Here is a 22,863-nt window from a genome sequence, read left to right on the forward strand (position 1 = left end):
AAAGAACAGGTAGAGCTGTGAGGCAAACATGTATGGCTGGCTCTGCAGTCTGAGTCACCTGCCTGCCTTATCTCGCAGCAGCAAGGTGGTGTCAAAGAGCCAGAGAGAGAACAGATCCTCATGTGACTCTGTAACTGAATGTGTCCCACAGCATGCGACTCAACCTATAAAACCTCCAGAGGCTTCATATCTCTGCAGGATTTTGGTTTGCCAGTCACCTCTTCACTGTTTTATCTACTCAGACTTTTTCAGAAATCTGCAAAAGACAGTTTCAGCATTCTCAGAGAGTCACCAGATTCAACCTCTTCCAGATCAAGAAATTATGAGGCAGCTAACACAGAAAAGCCACAGCACTTTCAGTGAGTTGCCCAGGTGTAAGGGACTAGAGGTTAGTGATCCATTCTGCTACAGAAGAAAAGACTCCATCTCACAGAGTCTCTGCTACCCTGGCTCTAAAAGACTAACATCTAAAAAAAGTTAAAAATAATACTTTACTGACTGAAGCAAGTTGAACAATTAAATATACAAAAGGGTGACACAGATGGTGACATTTTACCTAGCCACTTTTGAAGTCAAAAATGCCTTCCAAAAGGAAAAGCTGCAGTACAAAGGAACTGCCACATCAGTCAGTATTTAAGTCATGCGGTATCTGTACGCCTGCAGATCAAGTTCAATCTGTACCTCTTCCATGTAACATGCACACACCAAACTGAGCATTACAGAGAGCCAGCACATAAAATTTTAGCAGGAGGGTTTAGTCCGAAAATTTTGTGTACTGGTGAACAACCACTTCTGAGATGCAAAATCTGCATCACGACCTATTAATCTTTTACACAAGGTTTCCTTTAGCTGAGGTGTATCAGAGTTCTGTGGCTGTGCTCCAAAGAGATCCCTGCTCTGTGCTATGGAGCACGCACACAGCCCAGGGGCACCAGGATAAGTGGCACTGGTGCCTCCTGACAACCAGGGCAGGTGGCCAAAACACAAGAGAGAAGAGGCCAGTCTCAGGGGTCCATATATGATACAGTCTCCTGCTGGTTTCCACTCTCATACTTAGAGGTAGGTACTTCCTCCAGACAGATGGGCTGATTTTAGTCTGGTCTCCTTTCTCTTTCTTTTCCTTCCAACCAAAAAACACCACCAACAATGAAAACAAAAAATCCGCCGAAATATTCCTTGCCAGTCCCCGCTCTATGAAAAAACTCCTATTCTTCAATTTTATTTATTTATTTATTTATTCCCAAACCCTGTAGAGAGCATACAACCTAAAGAAAAATCAAGACAGGTGGTTCTTGAGGAAAAAAAAAAACAACTACCTTCATACTCAACAAACAAGCTTCATCTATGTACCAGAACCGCACCTGTTCATTTTATTCCATCAGGTATTTTCATTTACATAGAGAAGGCTCTCTTTAACAAGCAGCATTATCTCCTTCAGGAGCCTATACAGCTGCAGAAGAACAAGCAGAGTTTGATTTTGCCTTGTGATATGTGCGCAGAATTGAGAGCGCTGCTTTCAAATATAAAATACCCTAGTCTGATTTTTGTAAAGCATCCAGTATCCATATCAACTCTTTGCTACATTGAGAATTAAAAAACACCTCTGAAAATCATAGCAGTCTTTTCTGCTAGGGGCAGTGGTCTACTTGCTCAACAGATCACAGCTTGGTTTCCAAATTCTAGGTCACCTCTATGACATCCTTTCACTTGTAAAATGAGGACTTGATTCAGTGCCAGTAATAATCTGCCAGTTCGTTGTTTGTTAAGAGCATTTCTTTAAAGAGTAAAATCTACACATGTAAAGAAAGAATGTAAACCACAAATGGGGTCGGTTCTTTAGCTTTCTGTCAGCATCGTATTCTGTAAAGAAATAAAATGCAGGAACAGATCCCTCTAAATAAACACCACCCCCCTCACCCTCCAAAAATTAGAAGGAGGACAGAGGATTCACACTATCATTTTAAAGGTTAGAATTAGCAAGAAGTGATGACTGATGCTGTGTTAAAGAAACATAACAAGCACTGTATCTATATCTGTGTGTTGTTGGGATTTTGGCAGGGGGGGAGGAGAGGAGAGAAGGTTGCTTCCGTTTTTTTTTGGGGGGGGGGTTAACACATTTGTAATGTTAAATTATGACTGTGTATAAACAGCAGCATCCAAGTAAATGTCACATTTCTCCACCACCAAACGCTTTTGGGCTACAAGGTGGTTGAACAGCTTAGGTGAAACAATAAAAATGACTGATCCTCAGTCATTCCTCTACAGGACCAATGTCAACTCCTAGACTTAAAGACACTTGCCCTTACCAAGCTTTCATCTCAAAATACTGTCTCTCTCTCCCTCTCTATGTATATAGGCAACATGGTTCAACACATTACTTGCTATAGTTTTGCAGAGTATAAATTTGGGAATCACTGCTTTCTACTTAACTATAGCTTTTAATACCACCAAAGCTTATGGCACTACTTGCAGTGAACAGAGTGGTTTTCACCTAATACACAGTAGAGAACAGAAAACAAGACCATCAAATGCCACAGACTTGCGTGGGGGGGGGGGGGTGGAAGCTGAAGGAATAGGTGCAACAAACTTTAAGACCTTACTGAGTGCTAGAATCCACCTCCCCTTTCCACAGTCTGCACAACATCCTAGGTCACAGGTCCTGAACTCCTCCCACACAAGCCAGTAAGCTACTGTAAAACCCTTTTACTGGAAACAAAGTATCTCTTTCTCCAGAGGAGGAAAAAAGGTGTGCGTTTGGGGGGGTTGGAGAGGGGTTGGGGAGGGAGGGATTTGTTTGCTTGTTATCAATAGGGCTCTGTTTTAAAGTACAGCAATTTCACAGTAGTAAACTGCAGTAGCATTAAAATGTCTTAAAATGTGATAGTCACAACAGAGGTTTCAACAGAAACAATTTCAAGAATTTACACGGACAAACACAGAACTGGCAAAAACCAAAAACACCCAACACAACTCATTTTATTTTAGTAGTTAATGCTGCAATACCAGCCAACAAAACCTAACATCATGCTAGCCGAAAGCAGGAAGCATTTGGCTGCAATTATTGCACAAACACAGAATACAGCTCTATTACTGGAATCCTGAAAGTCTACATGAAAAAAAAAAAAAAAATCCAGCACAAAACTTCCTTCTTACCTCAACAGTGTCACCAATTAAAGGCACAATATCACCCAGGATAGGTTTAAAATTCTGTTGGTCTTTAATACTTAGTTCATTCTGTGAGTCTGTTCCCTTGCCAATGCCAACTGTTGTCTCTTCTTGAGGATCCAAATTGGATGCTCTGAGTGCAGCAGACAACACCTCCACTTGTGCTGGATGTAAAAGAGAAAAATACAAGAGGCTGAACTGCAACAAACTTTTTGCCAGGCCACAAATCAACTTTCAGAAGTCCACTAATCAGCTGAAGAATTGAAGAACTGAGTGGCAGCAAGTTTAGCAGTATTGATTTTTAGTAAATCCCACAATGGGGACAACTAACGCAAAAGGAAGGCAGCAGACTCATGGTCCGGTCTTTTCTTAGGTACTCAGCACCACCAGAGTTCAGTGAAACATTGTCCTTAAAGCAGGAAACCCAGGAGTAAGAGATAGCTTTTGTGGTAAGATCAGTTCTTTATGAATCTGGACACATATTAATGGTGCAAAGAGTCTGTGGAACAAAACACATGAACACTAACTCACTGACAAGGTCTTTTGCAGGAGCAGGGGGAAAGAAAGTGAAGGGAAAAGTGATTCAAGTAAAGGTTGAGAACAGGTTTACTCATACAGAAAGCAGCTGGAAATTTCAGTTCCTGGAGGATGCATCTATGTATCCATCTCTCTTTATGGCCATTAAACCTTTTCACAGGAACTCTAAAGCAAGATTTATGTAGGAAGGTCCTAGACCCAAATAACTCTTTTCTATGCAGGATACTTTATACTCCTTGCATCCTCCACATGAATAATGAAGCCTGCACTATTTGATTTCTTCTTATTCATCAAAAGAAAGAACTAGCACTTCATGCTCTGCTCTGCCATCCACTCTCCTGAAAAAGGTCCAACAGTTTTCAGACTGCTCTGCTTTCCATCCCTCTGCTTCCTGCTAATTACAAAAAAAAGCTGTGTTGAGCAATGTTCCTTGGGTATAGCCTGACCTAAGCAGATCAGGTATCAGAGGCAATCTTAGCTGCAAGCAGCACAGAATTCAGTGTAGACTGATTTACCCTGCCTCCCTCCTTCTCCACTTCTTTCCAAGAAGGTAAGGAGAAGTAATTTTCTGACCCATACAATTTACCCCAGCCATTCAGAAGCTCTGCTCCTCACAGACAAATGGCTTTTCCAAGGTTTCTTAAATGCGAAATTGTGAAATCAAATGACAAACCATGTATTTGCATTTTTAATCTCACTTTGTCACACTCAGCTACAGAATGTGAATATCAGTCTCTAGCCTTTTTGACAGCATTACTAACAAGAATTAAATTAAAAAAAAAAAAGGGGGGGGTGCTCAAAGTTGGACTAATTTGTAGACAGAAGAAACAGATATGCAATACATCCATTACAAGAAAAAAATACATAACTCAGCACACTCTTAGTTAGCAAACAATCGTAAAACACACTGCAGGTTAACTGGTCTCTAGGTGGGGTCTGATGAGCAGAAGTAAAGATGAACGTTTTCAACATGCAAGGCTAACTCCATAACTGTGTCAAATTTCTAATAAAATACCTGAAAGATTCTCCTGCTGTAAAATTACTGTAACTCACCTCAGCAGGAAAAACCTACAGTAAGTTAGTAACTTAAAAACAAAACCAGTATCATAATAATACTTCTACCATAAAATGAATCATTACATTAGAAAATATGATTTAGTTTGAACTTACATTCATAAATCACACTACAGTAGTGATTAAAATTTTAAGAATTTTACAGTACAGTTTGTAAGATTAACAAAAGCTTGCTATGACTTTACTACTTGAGTTTTACTTCACTGAGAAGAATAAACTTGAAATTTCAGGCACAAGAGATTAATAAGATCACAATTAGTAAATTTCTGCAAAATTGAAAAGCAAAAACAAAAAAAACATGCAAAATAGATGGTCATTTCAGACCACTTACTAGAGCAAGAAATGGTAACCCAGTTTTCCAGTTCACCGAAAGATGAATGACCTAAAGTCCTTAGATACCTTAAAGTCCCAGTCAAAATGCCAAATGCACAGTCACTATGTGTGCGTGCGCATGTGCGTGTGCTCACACATAGCTCTGGGTGGCTGCCTTGAAGATACCGAAACTCGAGACAGCGTCCTGATGAGCTGTCATCACCACCCCAGGCTCAGGTGCCGGGGCGCATCCCCTCATGATCCCATCATACACAGACAGCCTGAGATCTGTGTTGACACCCTCCTGACCAAAGTTGCTGCTCCTGCCCATCTTCCAGAGATCCTCCCCACAGGCAACGTTTTCCAAAAGTCCTTCAAAAGTACAAGCAAAAGGGCAAGGCTTTCCTTTCACCCAGGATACACAGAGATGCCTTAGAGCTCTTGGGAAACAAGGTTTTCGGAAGGAAGACTAGAAGGGGACTTGCTGGCTAACTAGCTTCCACAACTAAGTTCAGTAAAAACTTGAATTTAAAGGTGCATAAAATACAGAACTCACTGTAAGTAACCCTACCACACTGGTAAGATAAGGTTAATGTTTACTAGATTTTAAACCACATGAACTCTTTTTTTCCTCTGAATTCTGCTTCGGGTGAGAAGCATTCTTCAGCAAGGAATACTTTACCCTGTTGTCTACTGTACTTGCATCCTAAAATAACAGGCATAACTTTTAAATTTAAAACACACTTTTCCTGGCCTTATTAAATATCCTGGTTCTCAGGAAAAAACTACTTTCAGGCTGAATTAACTGGTACAGTGATGCAAGTATTTACAGAAACATAACCTGAAGCATCCAACCAACAGGGATTTTGGAGTTCCTTTAAGACTGTTCTAGTAAATAAGACATTAAAATAAGGAGTTTCTTTTGCCCTTCCTCCTCACCTACTATTTCATTAACAATGTATTTTAGACTGTTACTGCAGGCAGAGCTAGTAGTCTAACATATAAACATAGCTTTTTTTTTTTTTTTTTTTTTAAATAAGGGAATGGGATCAATCCACCTTAAATTCAATTTTTTGCATGTCTGCCAAACCACACATTTGGGCTGTTTTTTCCATATTAGTTCTCCATTTGGCAAAGTAGCCTGTCACTGGCATAAGCAACAGCCCCACAAGCCTGCAACTTAACCTCTCCCTCTTCCCTCAAGCAATAATAAAAAAAGCTGACACTCCATGAATTAAGACTCCCTATACAGAACATAAGGAGATAAAGAAAGCTGAAGCAAGTGTCCTTGGAAACATAAAGAAAGAAAGAAACAGCTGGGAAAAGAAAAGCAACCACTGAAGTAAGTGGAGACAGCAGCCGCCTCAAAGAGTTGGAAAAAAATTAAAAGGTGACCAGAATAAAGAACCTATGACAATTTTAAAAGAGCTGGCACTTCAGAGGAATGTACAGGTTTATATCTCCTAGTTCGAGACCCTCAAGATCTCTGGCCAGTGGTCTGGAAAGGTCCTATTAACATTGATTATGTATCACTCCTTAACTTTGCATAGCTTGTATAGCTCTGCTACCCAACAGAGCTTGTCTGCTACAAAACAGGCTCTCTTTATCTTGGTTGCTGACTGCTGAACTGCCCATTACTCAGATTTATCACTTTGGCAACAAGTCAGTTCTGGAAATAAGGCCTCAGGGTAAAGATTTTAGGGAGTAAGACTCACTTAAAGCAGTTCACCCCTTTCTGAGAATGAGATAATGGAAAAAAAATATATGTTCTGTGATGGTTTGCTGGTCACTGTTAAAAAAAAAAAAAAAGTATTTACTAGAGACCTTGTCAGACTCTACACCTTGGACCAGGGATTTGCAATGTGAAAGGGAGACTGGTCTGATGATATGGAGGTGCACTGCAGAAAGACAGCAAACAGTCAAATTACAAACATTCCCAAAAAAGAAACAAACAAAGCCCAAAGCTCAGTTCTATATACGTAAACAGTAACTCATACTCAGCAGCCAAACACCTGGAAGACTTGGGTATGCACTGGACAGACTGTACTCTGGGCTGCACAAGCTGAAAATGACTTCCCTGTCAACTGCTCCTCCCCATTGCCATGGTCTGCTGAGGTATCCCCTAAGTATCTTCCTAGCTATCTGTTTCTGCTATCTATTTCTATCTGTAGCTATCTATCTGTATCTTTCTTTATATATCTGTACCTTCTATCCATATCTATATCCCCTACCTATCAGTTCTTAATAAATCCACCATAAAAGATGCAAGGAGGTGAGGAAAGAAGCAACTGAGCACAGTGCAAAAGCGTGAGATGAGACTTGTGAACTAGAGGAACAGTAGTATCCAGACAGGAAGAGAAATGAAAACAAAAAAGTAAACAGGAGCGGAAATACATATGGAGGAAGGGATAAGAGTGCACAGACACAGTGGTTGCCATGCTACCAGCTGAACTCCAGTACCAAACCTTCCCCTTTCTCTGCTGTCAGGGATTGGCTGTGAAACCAGATGGCAAAATGGAAATCAACCACCTCTGCTGATTGCTCCGCAAAAGACAACAGCTTATTACCATCATCAGCTATTCCAATGTCCAGTAATAAAAATTCAGCCTTATCTTAAGATCCTTCAAAAGCCCTGCCAATGACCCAGACCAACATGGTTTCACACAACAGAATTTCATTTTTTGTCTTTAATTTAGAAAGTATTTTCCAAAACAAAACACATTAAGAGAAGGATGCTGAAGTTGCAAAATCAAATTCTGAGAAGTCAAGAAAGGCAAGAATTAAGCTCATCTGAACAACTTAACCTTACTGACATGCGCACAATGTCGTACGCTACAGTCTCGTTCCCAAACTCCACCTTTGCTAACTCACCCCACTTCATTTTGTGATCGCTCTAGGATGTTTGTCCCATTTGCTATAGAAACAGAAGACCTGTAGCTACAAGAGCTGTAGCAGGGCAGGCCTCTGCTCACCCGCCGCAGAGAACACCCTACCATCTGCCCCTGTCCCATGGCTGGGAAAGCACCAATGGAGGCAGGGGCACAGCACAGAAACAGGAATCCAGGAGACAGCAAACCAAAGAAAGTAAGTGCAGAAAAGAGGTTAGAGGGCTTCTTTAAACAAAACAAAACAAAACAAAAAGGGGGGGGGGGGACAGAAACAAGAGAGAATTCCTAGCTCACTCTCACTTTGCTCTCAAGAACCAGCCAGTTCACAGTACAAGGCTTGCAAAAAAGTAGTGGCTAGCCTCAGAGGAAAAAAAAAAGACCCCCAACACCATTCATTAAGCAAACTCATTACAAGCAGCCAACAACACAGTAGCCTTCTCATTGGGTATCCCATATAAGTGGCTTGGGACCAGGGCTGTTTGGCAAACACTTGCAAGACCAAGCAAGCTGGAAGTGAAGCAAGATGTGAAATTAAGAAGTTTTATAAAATTGCTATGTACACTGAAAAGAATTAGATTTTGTACTGAATATTTTTATCATCGGTTTGCAAGAACAGTTTTAGATGATAAAGCTGGAAGCATAGATCCTGGTACTGCCATGAGCAGAGAGGTGGACATTCCAGATCACCCCCAGGAGGAGCTGACCTCCCACTTGTCAACAAGCATGGAGTGCAAAGTCCAACATTCAGGCATTAAGTGAACTACTCACAAAATGAAGTCTGGATAGCCACCACTTGTGTGTGTGCTTTAGTATTTCAGAAAAGCATGCAAAATTAATGCACTCATTCTATCAGTTTTGATCTCCATTTCCTTATGCCTCAATCCACTTTGTATAAAATGAAAATAGTAACACCACCAAATCAAAACAGGCATGTCGCAAAGTCCCTGCAGTATTCAGAAGTATTTAGATAGAATAATGAAAGCACAGCCAAGAGGAAAAAAACTGAAACAAGTAGTTAGGCATTCAGTACAGGGTTAAGGTGTGTGTTACACAGTCTTAATGAAATCAAAGGTTTTGAAGGGAAAATAAAGGTGATTGAGTAATTAAGACACCCTCCCCTCCAAAAAAACACCCAAAACTGAAATAAGTGGCACTAGCAAACCTTTCAAACCTTTCCTAACTTGCGGGCACTTGGAACTCATGGTGTTGACAAGCTAGCAACTGTTTTGTTGAACCAAAATGCACATGTTGGTCAACAAGAGCACACAGAACCTCTTTACACCCACTCAAAGAGCAGCAAAATAACCACTCTAAAACAAAACAGACACACACATGACAGAAACAACCACGTAACACAGGAGAGGTCTGAATGTACAAATACTAACCTACATACATCTTCAAAAACCAAAAAATGTTTAAGGTATGTTTTGTAACTGGACAGAACAAGGTTTTACAGACAAACCTGAACAGCAATGAGAGTTTTAAGTGTGCTTCAGAGATGAGTTATTTGAATATTGAGATCACTAGCAAAGCTGACATTTTTTTCTTATCTCTTTCCTTTGGGAGAAAGGGTGCTCACAGCACTCTTAAAGCAAAAAAAGTGTTTCACCTGCTGACTTTATGATGGATTAACTGGAGGCAGCCCAATATGGATTTAAGAGATGTTTTTAGCATATCGCCCAGCTAACAGAATACAGAAAAGTTCAAAGCAGTATCATTTTATTCTGAAATGCCTGTTTTCCACTCTCCACTCCCATTTTTCCTTCCTACTTTTTCTGCTACAGAAGTTTGCTTTCCCCTATGGATTCTTCAGTTCCAGAATAACACAGCTCTCTTCGTTAGCAGTAACTCTGACTTTGTGTTTGTCACCCTTGAGCTTGATGTGCCTCAGGACTTACTCAGCATATGAGTGCCAAGAGAAACATATCACCATTAGGTATGTGTGAAACAGCCAAGTCATTTTAGCCCAGGACACGTCTCTGAGATATTCCTCCACCAGCTAGTCTACTGATGCCCTTCTCCACTCTTCAAGGGTTTTTAAAATGGAAGATGTGCATTCACTTCAAGAATTCAGTTTGGATCAATTCTCAGCTTGACCCCAACTTACTCATGGTACACTTAAGCAGACAAATGAGACCGAAATAATGAAGATCTTCTAGAAAAACGGAAAAGACTAATTCCTTAACAATAAAATGGATAATTAATAAAATGAAAGACTCACACATTTATCATGCTTTGATATTTAGAAGAAAAAAAATCTGCCTTCCTGTTTTGCATGTATGCTAACAAAAAAATTCAATTCCTGATTCACAGCTTATACCATTGAACCACCTATTTGATTATACTGTCAAAATAGGCAGTCAGAAGTTTACACACTAAAGTCTGCACTAACTGTATGTGCACCCAGTTTATGGAAGGAATCATACTACCTTTAAACAGTTTTGCCAAAATACAAGCCCCCTTTTAGTTCATCATCACTTTTCCCCAATTAAATCAAAGTAGATACAATCTCTTGGAGGACCAGGAGAAAGTACTTTCTCTGACTGCTGTTAAGAAAGCCAAAGGTTAAGGCCCAAACTGCTAAAGCAACATATGTGCATCTCCAAATATTAGAAATGCTTCAGTATCTTTACTATACCTTTAACATCTGGATCATCTATATGGGGCTCCAAGTTTTCTATCATTTCTTCCAATTCTTTCCTCGTTGCCATGGGAATGTTTGGGGACACTGGCATAGCGAGTTCCTGAATTTCTCTATTGAGTATTATCTCAGAAGTCTGCTGAAGCTCCAAGTCAATATCTATTTCAGGAAGTGGAGTCCTCCAGAAATGGAAAGAGTTATACAATTCCTGCTCTGAAAGAGAGGTTTCTTGTGAAATCAGCCCAGCCTCCCGCAGTCTTGCTGTACAGTGGTGAGAACTTCGCTCATTCTCATCGGCCATTTTCCCACAAGACTCTGAAGACAAAGTGCAATGAAAGGATGACTCAGTCTGGAAATCACTTTCCCTCTGGGAGCTGTTTGACATTGCATTTTGATCTTCCACAGCATTTTCAAGTTCTGGTGCAAATTCATCATTACTGACATGTGAAGACAGATCCTCTGTCCTATTGTGCTCATCCTCTGTCATGACTTCTTCTGTAATCCTGATCTGTTCACTGTTGAGTACCAAAGCAAACAGACTATTTAGAAGACAAACATAAAGAAGATACAAGTCGCAAACATAGATGCTCATGAAAATTCATACTCATGCTATCAGCTTGTTATTTATGGAACTAGACTTACTTAACAGCATAGCAAAATAAATAAGGTATCCTAAATTACTGAATAGTCCTGTATTTTTAGCAGGTCACTGAAGATTCCAGTAGTCCTTTTAGTAAGACAAAAAGTTCCAGGCTCTTTTTCTTTTTTACTTACCAAAATAATCAGTTTATATAGGAAAGTTGACTTTCTTAACCTGTGGTTCATACAGGAAAAAAAAAAAAAGAAAAAGAAAAAAAGAAAAAAAGATCTGCAAATTTAGCAAATTCCTTACCTATTTTCCTGTGCAGAACCATGTTCCTCTGGGTTTTTACCCTCTTCTTCTTTAAAATACTGGCCACTGCTGGATGGGTTAGCAAAAGTTGATATGAAAGGTCCCAGAGACTGAAAGGCAGCTTGACGGACCTAGTAGAAAGGGTCCCAGAAAAAACAAATCATATAAATACTGCTGTCTTACAGGACATGAATAACTGCTACTAGGAGTTGGAAGGGTCATGAATCTACTGAGGAGAGCAACAGCAGACATTCTGTCTGGAAACAGTCAGCCAGCTGTATACATAAAGCACAGGTCACAACCAAAGAAACCATTTCTATTTCTGATTAATTCTGCTAGATTATGACTTGTGTGACTTTCCAGGATCCAAGAGCTCAAATGCTCCTGTGCAGCCAGACCTCCTTTTGGCTCTGGAAAGTGGTCTGCTCTCTAGTGAACTTAACAATGTTTGAAGAGTAGATTTTCAAGACAAGGAAAGGAGGTAGTAGAGAGCCTAAAGAAATATAAATAAATCATATCTAATTTCCACTTGTTTTGATGACTTTTAATAATGTTAAGTAACAGGCAGTTCTGTAGCTAAGAAAAGCTGTCCCAGTGACACAGTGTTGGGTTTTTTTTGTTTGTTTGTTTTTCAAATCTGCAACAGTAAGAATGTGAGGAAACCCTTATGCACATTGACAAACCAATCATTCTGACAAGAATCTTGCATCAGGTACATGAAACAAGTTATGTCATCCATACCTATGGGAAAGAATTCTATATGTAGTACCACAGTAAAGAAATTATGCTACAACAGCTATTTAAGAAGTAAAAAGCAATTCTTACCCATCGTGAAGGATCACTAACTAAATTAATAAAAAGCGCTGACAATTTTGTCCGCCGGACTTCCTGTGATGTTGCACAAGAAACTGCCATGAAGCATTCAGCACAGGCTTTCCGAACTCCCCACACATTATCAGAACAAAGCTGGAAAAACCTCGGCAGCTGTTCAGAACACAGTGAGTAAGTCTGCAAGTTTTAACAGGTAGTACTTGTTGCAAAGCAAGTTCTTTTCTCACATTCATTTCCTTCATCAAGTTCTCTGCTGTCATAGTCACAGATATACTAGTTTAACATTTACAAGACAAGGAACACACGTTCAACAGTGCCACCCTTTAAATTAATTGTCCTTGTATTACTTATGGATAGAGACAAAAATGTGCACCTATCTGAAAAATAGCCAGAAAATACCAATTTTCTCACCTGATTTACATCCAAAAAAAAAATTCCTCCAAAAATATCCCCAAACCCAGAAAACCTATAAGGTGACAATTTCTCTTCTTTACACCATTCTTTTAAAGCAGGTAACATTAAAAGGGACACAAACATAAACAAGTGCATTAACATTATACCTATCAGAGGCCACTTGAAATTATTAGATTCCCACTGAAATGCAAGAGAAGAGCATCTTCAGAAAGAAGGAAAACCTTTCTTTTCTAGTTAAACTTCTCATTGGTAGATCTAACATTCTCTTTCACCACCTACTCTATAATGCAGGATCTGAGCCGCATGGAGGAATAGGGGAAACGGAAACACCCCATTTGGTGAACGAGAAACAGGTTTTAACGGAGCAGTGGTTTTACTAGTAAAACAAGCATTTTGAACATACTCGGTGCTTGGGTCTTGGGTCTTCTGGAAGTACTGGTAAGAATGAAATAGTGGACAGAATGCAGGTGAGGCAGTCAAGGGCAAGCAGGTCATCACATGGTTGCCCTCCTTTGCAACAGGCAATGTGGTAACATGCAAGCAATATGATGACTGTCACCACAGTCCTGTTTTCAGTTACTGATGTTCAGCTGTTGCTACTTTCTGCAGTGAAGTTTTCTGGACTTTGCTTCTGATTATAAAAAGAACTTACATTGCAAAATTAAGTTTTATCTAAAGCCACTCAGCTTTTCTTTATAGCCCAAGAAAAGCAGAAAAAACACTTTCTGTTATGGAAAGAGACAACCAACAGCCAAATGTTATTGTTTTGCCATAAATAATCATCAATTTTTTTTTCCATAGTCTAATTGCAGCCTCTACAAGGTTTTAATCCAAATTGTCAAGGTTTTAATCCAAATTGTATCACTACGAAGAAGGTATCTGTGTGGGAAAAATCAATTTACATCCCTAATCAAGAAGCATAGAAGATGTAAATCTGGGTTATGGTAAAGATAATGCAGTATCAAATGGCCTGAATCACACAGTAACTAGGGAAAAATGCTGCAACTGTTGTAAGAATGTAAGAGATGCCTTGAGGGTCATACCAGGCCCACCTAGCCCAGTACCACACCTACAAGAGGCTGCAGAGCCTCATGTTGAAGTTGCGCCTGCATTTACACTCTCCCCATACAAGGCTCCCAATAACTCATAGTACAAACTCATCATCCTCCTTTGGCCCTGGGCAAACTCGCCATTCACATCACCAAGAGGAGAAAACTTGAAAGGGGATCCCAGAGACTGTCCAGATTTCTGCTCCCCAGCCCTGTCATCTCTCCAAGCCCAGTGATATCCACCAGTTCCTTGGACACACTGAGGGAATGGTGTGCACTGTTAAGAATCCTCTGCTCACTGCCCCATCTGGTTCCTTTTTTTCCATTTGGAGCCCATAGCTCTTCCCTTTACTTCATTTACAATCATCCAGATTCACTTATTTTCTCTTTCTTTTCCTTTAGTTCCCTTCTCCTCCTTCCCAGGCAGGGCCATGAGGCTTTGTTATAGTCAGGAGACCTGACCTTAAAAGAAGAAATCAAGCAACATCACCATTAAGAGATGTTATTTAGAGACCACATGAGACTGGCCACTCCCAGCAGCCTAATCCCGTCACACTCCTCCAGCATCCACAATCCTTCATTGTGTTACAAACATTAGAAGACACATTCCTACCGTTCTGCTGTCCATTAATTTGCCTAGTATCATTCTGAATTTGCTGATACTCTCTGCCTCCACAACCTTAAGTATTTTACTTGTTTTCATACATTCTCCTAGCTCCAGGATTGAGCACCTGCCAGCTCCAGTTTGTGTGACTTGGTGAGTAAAAGTTCTGCATTCACTTTAATCATCTTCAAGATTTTGTAAATCTCAATTGTAACCTCACATTAGCCTTCTCTCCAAATTGAAGAGTCCCAGCACTTTTGTCTCGCCTTATTAGGGGAATGTAGCAGTTTGCCTAATCATTTTAGCTGCTGTTCTCTGTACCTTGTCCAACTCTATTACTGACTTGTATTAAAAAAGAATCCTGTAAGAAATGACTTACCAGCATTTCTTCAGTGGCTTGCTGCCCAACCACACTGCAGATATCTCCAAAATTGGCTGCACATACCTTGTAGAGAAAAAACAGAAATAAACCACTAAGATCATAGTTTTACAAGAGCAAACAAAGTCAAAGGAAAATAGAAACAGCTTTTAAAGTCAAACAAAACAATTTCTGGTGCTAACTCAGAATCAGCCACTTCCCTATTCCATCAATCTCTATGATTAAGAAACTAAAAATTATTTTGATCTTTTCATGCTTAATCAGCCATTTTTAACCATGAAAGGAATCACCCCAACAACTAGGTGAAAGGAAACGAGGATAAAACACATTAAAAGTGCTATCAAATGAAACAGCACAAATATTTAAAAAGTAATAAGCTGTGCAATGGCACAGCGAAACCACAACACACAACACCTGAATTCCATGATGGCATATTAGTTTATTTCATCTTAACAACCATCTTTAATTACATCTACACACACTGCTATGAGCTCAGGTAGCTGATACTGTATCAGTTACAGGTGGTGCACATTTTCATGGCTACTTACACAATCATAAGGACAAGTAGCTTTTTTTTAAATAATAAAAGCAGGAACTCCAGAGTAAAACTCAGCATCAAACATAAAATCTGTGGAAATGAGAGCCACAAAGAAATCTCATAGCTTTTACTTTACAGTTGCCAGAGGTGACAACCAAGAGGAAAAAAAAATCATTTTAGACAAATGCAAGTTTTAAGTTGATGACACTCCTTTAACAGATGATCTGAACCAGATGGTGATAATTCATACCTTACGAACATGAAACATTCTGCAGTCACAGCACATCTCACAAAACCTAGGAAGAACAAGTCTTTCTGTGATGTCCTTTCCCACCATGGAGGCCATTTTGCACATTATCTAATGGCAAAACAGACACTAATTAGGAAAGCCTACACAACACAATGTCATGTCAGTTTTACAGAGGATTACACAGAGGATTTTTACATTTACTTTTCATTCCAATATACATTAATTTTATTGAAAAATGTGGAAAATATCCCCTAAATCCAGAGTTTTAATTGAAAAGGTTTGGTCGCTTGTGTAAAAAGCATTTATTTCTTTTTATCCTCCCGCTGTCACAATGCAACACAGTTTGAGAGGACAACAGGCTTTCGTCAAGCAAACTAAATCAGAATCCTAACTAATGGAGATAACTGAGCTTTCAGAAATTACTCTCTCATATCTTTCCAAACAGACTTAGAAGTATCCAACAAATAGCCAAGTACAGCATTCTCTCATTATTCCAGCACTTAAGGAATTATTTCTTGACAATTAACAGAAAATTAACAACAGTGAAAATGGTTGAGTTACTTCTACAGCTTCTGTATGACTTAAAATTATTTTGCACTTATCATCATCACTCATCTATAATTCCCTAACATAAAATTACTGAAAAAGTGTATTATATCAAAAAAGTGATAGCATTTACTTCTAACTGCTCTTTCATTATGATTTTTACTAACACTTTTTTAAAAAGGAGGTAATTGAACAGAATTTTATAACACTCCCAGTCATATTGGTAGAACTATTTAAATTTATTTTCCCATGATAATAAAAGATCATTTTCTAACCTCTAAAAAACAATGAAGATGGGTAAAACAATTTCTGCTTTGATTCTCTTATGTACTTTTATATCTATCAGCTTCTTTCAGAAAGTACTACAAATTTGGTGCCAAGTGCAATAGTGCCCAGTCTGCCTGTTGTTTATAAGCAGAGCCACATTACGAAAGTAAAATATTAGTGAGGTCCTAGCCTCCCCTCCCTCACCCCCAATTCACCCAGCATAAAACCATCAATGTAAACTGCAAAATTTAAGGCGAACATAAGGAAGCACATCACCTCTGGCATTCCTCTTTTATAAATTAACTCATTAATTTGCTTACTATTTTAATTCCAGGCATAAGAACTTTTTTAATTACCAAAGTTGTATCTAAAGCAAACAGCTGAGTTAGTCAACTTAGCTGCTTATTACTTTTTCCAATACAACATTAAAGAAAAAAAAACAAATCAATAAAGAGAACAGATATAAAGCAAAGACCAATAAAAGGCAAGCTTCAAGGATTTTCCACTGATGGAAATTTTCCATGCATGCAATTTAAATCCCCACATAATAAACAAACAAGCAAAAAATCCAAAAAGCCAACAACAGTGGATGCTTCATGAGTCAATAAAGTTAATCTCTTGTGCTGCCCTGTCCAGGTGGGGTTTTGGGGAGGGTTTTTTGTTTGGTTTGTTTCAGGGCAAACATAAGCTATTTAATTCAAATCCAGCCTTGGTTGAGTGCAAGACAGCATGGAAAAAGTTACAGATTAGTTACAGATAGCAATATAAATTTTCTTCTCTTTCTAACACCACATTGAGGTCATTCTTGGAGACACCCCTAAGCATCACTGAGTTCAAACAAACTTCAGACGGTGTAATTTGGTATCGCTATTACTTACAGCCACAGCTTCCGTCTTCACATCATCATTGCTGTCTGGAGCCGTCAGTTCTATCAGAACAGGACATACTTTGGTCTCCACATCGTATCTCTCTATGAGTTCTTGCTCCAATAGAACTAGTAATGCTGCCTGGCTTGTTTTTCTTACCTATCATAAAAAGACAAAATTGGACCAAGAAGTTTAAGGAGACTTGGGGAGGCAGGGAGGGAAAGAAATACGTGTCCTAGCATTTTGAAGTTGTACCTATACACTGCCACACCCCTACACTAATGGCACTGAGAGAGTGCACATATGCTCTTAAAGTATTTTTTCAAACATTGCGTATTTGAAACAAAAAACATCAGATTAAGGAACATGTGCATATTGTAAACTAATGCAATGCTATTATAGAAGTGTCCACCTACATATTTCCTAAAAGACAGGACAGCAGTGCCCCCCCCCCCCCAAAAAAAAGCACTCATAGAAAAGCTAGCGCAGTACATAAAGAAAAGCAACACAGCAAATGGGGAATAACACATTTCTATGGAACATAAGTTTTATCAAACAAATCCTCTTTTTCTGAGATAACCGAGTCTGACTGATAAGAAGTAACTGCATTTATTTTGAATATATTTTAACTTCTGAAAGACAATTTTGCTCAGTCCCACCTGGCAAAAAACTATACAAAAAATGAGGTAACCATTTTTAATTGACTTAGTATGTGACTAACTACTACCTCTCAAAAAGTAATGCACAGAGGTAAGAATTATCCAGCAGGATTGTTTCTAGGGAGATTAGTCCTTAACATTATTCATTATCTGTATACCTAGCACTGACAAATGCGAGGTCATGCACCTGCTGATCATCTGGAAGAAATTCCAAAAGTTACTGGTAGAAGTTAGCATCTGATTCAGAAGTCGGTGGACTTATAGAGAACAATCTATGTAATTTGAGAATACAGGCTTATTTGTACTACATGAACTTATCATTGATAAACTAGGTCATGCATCTTGGAAGAAAAAAAAAACATCACATAAGACAACGTATTCTGCAATGTGGTAATTTTGAAAAGACATTCTGAAATCACTATTTGTAAGCAAACAAGCCAAATGAGCTATAAAGTGTCAACAGTGGTTAAGAGGATGAACAGAATCACTGAATCTGTAAGCAATATATCAAGCAAAAGCACGGTTGTTATATTATATATGAATTAGCAAAACCACTACTAGAAAAATATGCCTAGGTTTGGTACCTGTTCTTAAATATTGAAAACCTGGAAAGGGGTGAGAAGAAAAGTGACTCAAATTCAGAGGCCTAAAATACACATCCTTCAAGTAATGTACCACATAGGATTAATCTACTCTGTAATCAGTGAAATGACTTGTAGAAGCCTAGAGAAAGCTTTAGACGAGCTAATTCAGACACGCAGAGAGACAATCCATACAAAGCTCAGTGCAAACTGAGCTTTCAAAACAGAAGTTATTGGATTGACATACAAATAACTGGGTATGAAGGTAGGTAATGGCCTTAAAAAAAATAGAATTATACCAAGAAATGAGTCTTTTTTTGTAGCTACTTTCCCTTTTTACAAGGGAAAGTAAAATATGTAAGCTTAGAAAAATAACTGTGTTTGATTTTGTCCAGAAAGACTTAATATCAGATAAAAGCCCCCAAATTAGAACAGATCACATTATTAAAAAAAATTCCAACATTTTTTCAACTAAGTTTAGAGTGCAATGTATTTCAAGTCATTCATAACCTTATTTACTCCAAAATATTAAACATTTGTATGATCCTAAATTATTTAAGTTGAAAAGTGCACACTATGTATTTTCAACTAGCTATTTCTAAAAGACACTTACCTGATTATTCTGGTCTGCAAGGTACCGTACTACAATAGGCAGTAAGTATTTGGAAAAAGCATATGGGATTGAAGGTCTATTTTCTTGACAAAACATAGCAATATGAGGCACCTGTTCCATCAGTTCTGCCCGCACCGTTGGCTCTGTCAGGGTCAATAAATAAATAAATAATAAAAAAGCACTAGAGATGTTAACAAGTACACTGCCAGAATAACTTTTTACAGTCCCACACAAAAACCATGATCTGAAGTTTTTACATCGGCATGTTTATGTTGAGTTTCATTTTGATAGGAACCACCTTTCTACAAACCCAGGTACAAGTACATTATGTACTGCTGAACTGCTACAAGAGACTGGGTCCACACTCCCAGTAAAAATGAAAAAGAGGTATAAAAGAGCAAGCCACCAAGAATTATGAGCACCAGAAACTCTGTTCAAACTCCCTACAGCCATCACCTACTTCCAAGAAAGCTGCTAAGCAGAAGGCCAACCCAACACCGATACTACTCTGAGAAGAAAAGAATCGAGGAGGCTCCTAGCCACAGCCTCTCATATGGGAAAGATTCCACTAAGCAGAACAGCCAGTCACAACCCACATCATCCTTCTCATTCTTTGCTTTTTAAGGCTACTGATATTTTTGTCAGATTGAAACAGTCACATATCTTCCAGTTGCTTCTGGAAAACCTTTTAGGGTTTTTTTTCCATCACAAAGTTGGTGACCACTTCAAAAATATTTGATTTTTTTTAATTGAGAAAGTGGTACACTACTTGAATGAATCCTAATCCCCTGCAGAATGTGCACATCTGTTTGGAGGATGAGAGGAGGAAAAAAAAAAAAGTAAGCGTGAATTAAATCCCAGCTGAATATTAAGAGCATCTTCAGTTTAAGTATTAGGTCATTATCACAGGCCTATGGTCCATCTGTGCACAGGAAAAGAAAAAAGGGGGGGAGGGGAAAGAGGGGGGAAAAGAAAAAAAAAAAAAGAAAACCGAACTCCTTTCAGACCAAAGTGCTTGGTATTTCTGTCCTTACATAATCTGCTGACATCTGTGGTTACTATCAGAGAATTGATTGCCTACAACAACATGTAATGAAGACCCATCAATTACTCTCAAGTTACAGTAATCTGATCTACAGCATTTTACAAAATAATCAAATATGTACTGCTCAGAGATTGTGTCCCCCTTACTAAATTTTTACATATGAATTGTTCAGGTAAAACTTAATGGCATGACGAGAGCCGTCGTACTTAGAATAGCTGTAATTAACGTGCAACACTTAAAATACAGCCTTTTGCCAAATAGGAACACGTAACTTGCATTTGTATTTAACACAGCCAACGCATGCAGCAGTTAGCCTTCTTGAAAATTGGTTGAAAGTGACAACTTAGGCCTGAACTAAACAAAAAAAGATAAGGCAAATACCATGCTTTGTGTAGTCTCTTCACTGAAGACAACGAAGACAACAAAACAGGTCACAGCATACAAAGTAGTAAAATACCTATTGGCTCCATTTCTTTGGATATACACTAAAGTTAATTTTGTTACAGAAAAAACATAAAAAATGTTCTGTGAAGTTTAGGAACTGCTGACAAAGTCCAAAATAAAAGATGAAGTCCCAGATAAATCAGGAATGAATAGGTTGGCTGTTCACACTACTGAAAAAAAGTCTCCTAGTCTGCTCTATTTCTCTTCCTAAAACATTAGTAAGACTGTAAATGACAGAAGTTATTTAAACGTAAGATGTTCTGAAACACATGCAGGTTGAAAACCATGAGCATACACACAAGCACCTAAGGAAATCAGATCCTAAAGAAGACTACTAAAACTATGTTTTCAAGTTTTATCAAAGTTGAACTAATGAAAACCAACAGACAACAAAAGGCTTAGATTCTAGTTTGGTGGCACAAAGCATGTCAATGGACAAAAATAACCATCTGTTAACATCTGTTAAGAGTTAATTTTGACATTAATTTTGAAAGAGAAACTCTACACATCATATTTATGTGAGAAAAAAATACTACTAGTAGTAGTTTTTCCAAAAAAATGTAGTCAGAGAATAAAAAGTTATTATCTTCAGTCTAATTTTCTAATAAGAGCTTATAGCACCTCCTACTATTAAAGTTGCCTGGTACTTCCAATTATAAAAACTCATCTTTCACTTGCTTACAAAAAATTGCCAAAACAGCCATTAGAACACAAGTGGCATGAAGTTTTCTTAAGGGGGGGGGGGGGAAGTAGATGAGCTCTCTAGACTAAAGCTGGTAAACCAGCTATTTTCCTCTGATGCTAAGTTCTGGTCCTCTTATATGGCAAGGCCTAGTTTCTTCACTTTTGGAAGAATGGCTTTGAAATGTGACAGAGAAGGGAGTCCTTTTGCATCAGGAAGGTGCTTCTTCCATCTGCATAAAAACTTGCCCAAAGGTGGCTAAGCTAAAAGGCCTTGAAACACCCTCTGTTTCCATGCTCAGTACCTGACAGAGGTTACAGCAGCTACAAATTGAAGGGTCCTTCCTCGCTGAGCACATTTCGGGTTCGAGAAAGTCATCACCACTGTGGACAGACTATACACAGCCCCTCTCCCAGGAACAACTCTCTTGAATACGCGGCAGATGAACCATCCTCAGAGCAACTGAGGAGGTGCTATTCCAGCACCACCAGACTAAGCTGAATGCCTGCTCCAGCCAGGAAGAAAACCACTGAGCATAAAGATAGACAGGCTTCCTGTAACTCCCTTCCTAGTACCCAGGCAAAGCAACAGAGGAAAAGTGTCCAATTCAAAGCCAGAAAGCACAAAGGCTAGAAAAGAAGGTGTCGAAGCACAGCTATGAAGAGAATCAGAGCATAACCAGGAACGAGCAGGCTGGACGAGGATGGGGAAGGCTGAGTGGCGAATGACAATGAGATAAAACCCACAGCTAAAGGGAAGGAAGACAGGAACTTGCTGGACCAGAAACCAGAACCAGGGCCCAATGCCAGGGCTGCAGGGACTCGTTCCCACCTTTCCCATAAGGCTGCTATTTCAAAACATGCCCAGAACGTGATCTGAGGGTGCAGCAGGCTTGTGTCACATGTATCACTAGGATCTCTTTCTCGCTTCTTAGGACCCCTGCTTCATTCCCTGCAGCAGGTGGAAGACAACTGATATCTACTGAGAAGGGGAGGTGGGATGGAAAAAGAGAGAAAGAGAGAGAGAGAAAAAAGAGAAGAAAGAGAGAGAGAAAGAGAGAGAGTCTGGCCCAGGCTACATGTTTGGCAGCAGTGCTTCTTAAATTGTTTCTGAACTTCCTTCTGGCAATTCCCACCCTTGCAATCCCAAAACTTGCAGCTGTCCTTTCCATTATGCCAATGCAACTGTTTGTGCAGCCAGTCAGCAAACCATATCAAAGAACTGATCAGGCTGATACAGCTCTTGCCCCACCACAGTAGCATGATTAATGGTGAGAACTGGTTCTTAGATTGGTTCCTCTGTGCAATCACACATTTCTGTCAAGTAGCAGAATTCTCTGATGGTAGAAGCAAGCAAGCGATGGTAAGAGAGCAAGCAGGGGCTACTTATCTACTTATTCTGATATTACCATCAAAATAGAGCGAAAGAAGTAAAACACTGCTGAGTGGGAAACGTGATCTGCTCCTTTGCCCTGTGTAAAGCAGTGTAAAATGCTTAAACCAAACTCTCCACAGAGTAATTGCACACTACTCATTTTACTGACATCCTAATCTCAAACTCTATGCCTTCACTGCTGAAGAAAGAAT

At 39.1% G+C, this 22,863-nt stretch overlaps 1 protein-coding gene across 6 annotated transcripts in view; it reads right to left on the reverse strand.

Annotated features, from left to right (window-relative positions):
* The window catches only part of PPP4R1 (protein phosphatase 4 regulatory subunit 1), a 70,402-nt gene that overhangs the window by 12,861 nt on the left and 34,678 nt on the right, over positions 1 to 22,863 (reverse strand). For 3 of the 6 annotated variants that reach the window (XM_067290705.1, XM_067290706.1, XM_067290704.1), the window contains 8 exons: positions 19,107 to 19,249; positions 17,266 to 17,412; positions 15,575 to 15,682; positions 14,787 to 14,852; positions 12,335 to 12,493; positions 11,510 to 11,640; positions 10,615 to 11,132; positions 3,154 to 3,329 (listed from right to left, as the gene is read on the reverse strand). In XM_067290705.1, the coding sequence (XP_067146806.1) occupies positions 3,154 to 3,329; positions 10,615 to 11,132; positions 11,510 to 11,640; positions 12,335 to 12,493; positions 14,787 to 14,852; positions 15,575 to 15,682; positions 17,266 to 17,412; positions 19,107 to 19,249 (1,448 nt within the window). The remainder of the gene's footprint in view (positions 1 to 3,153; positions 3,330 to 10,614; positions 11,133 to 11,509; positions 11,641 to 12,334; positions 12,494 to 14,786; positions 14,853 to 15,574; positions 15,683 to 17,265; positions 17,413 to 19,106; positions 19,250 to 22,863) is intronic. The other 3 variants (XM_067290707.1, XM_067290708.1, XM_067290709.1) reach the window with 3 other exon arrangements.

The sequence above is a fragment of the Apteryx mantelli genome, chromosome 2 (assembly GCF_036417845.1).
Source record: "Apteryx mantelli isolate bAptMan1 chromosome 2, bAptMan1.hap1, whole genome shotgun sequence".
NCBI classification, from domain to species: domain Eukaryota; kingdom Metazoa; phylum Chordata; class Aves; order Apterygiformes; family Apterygidae; genus Apteryx; species Apteryx mantelli.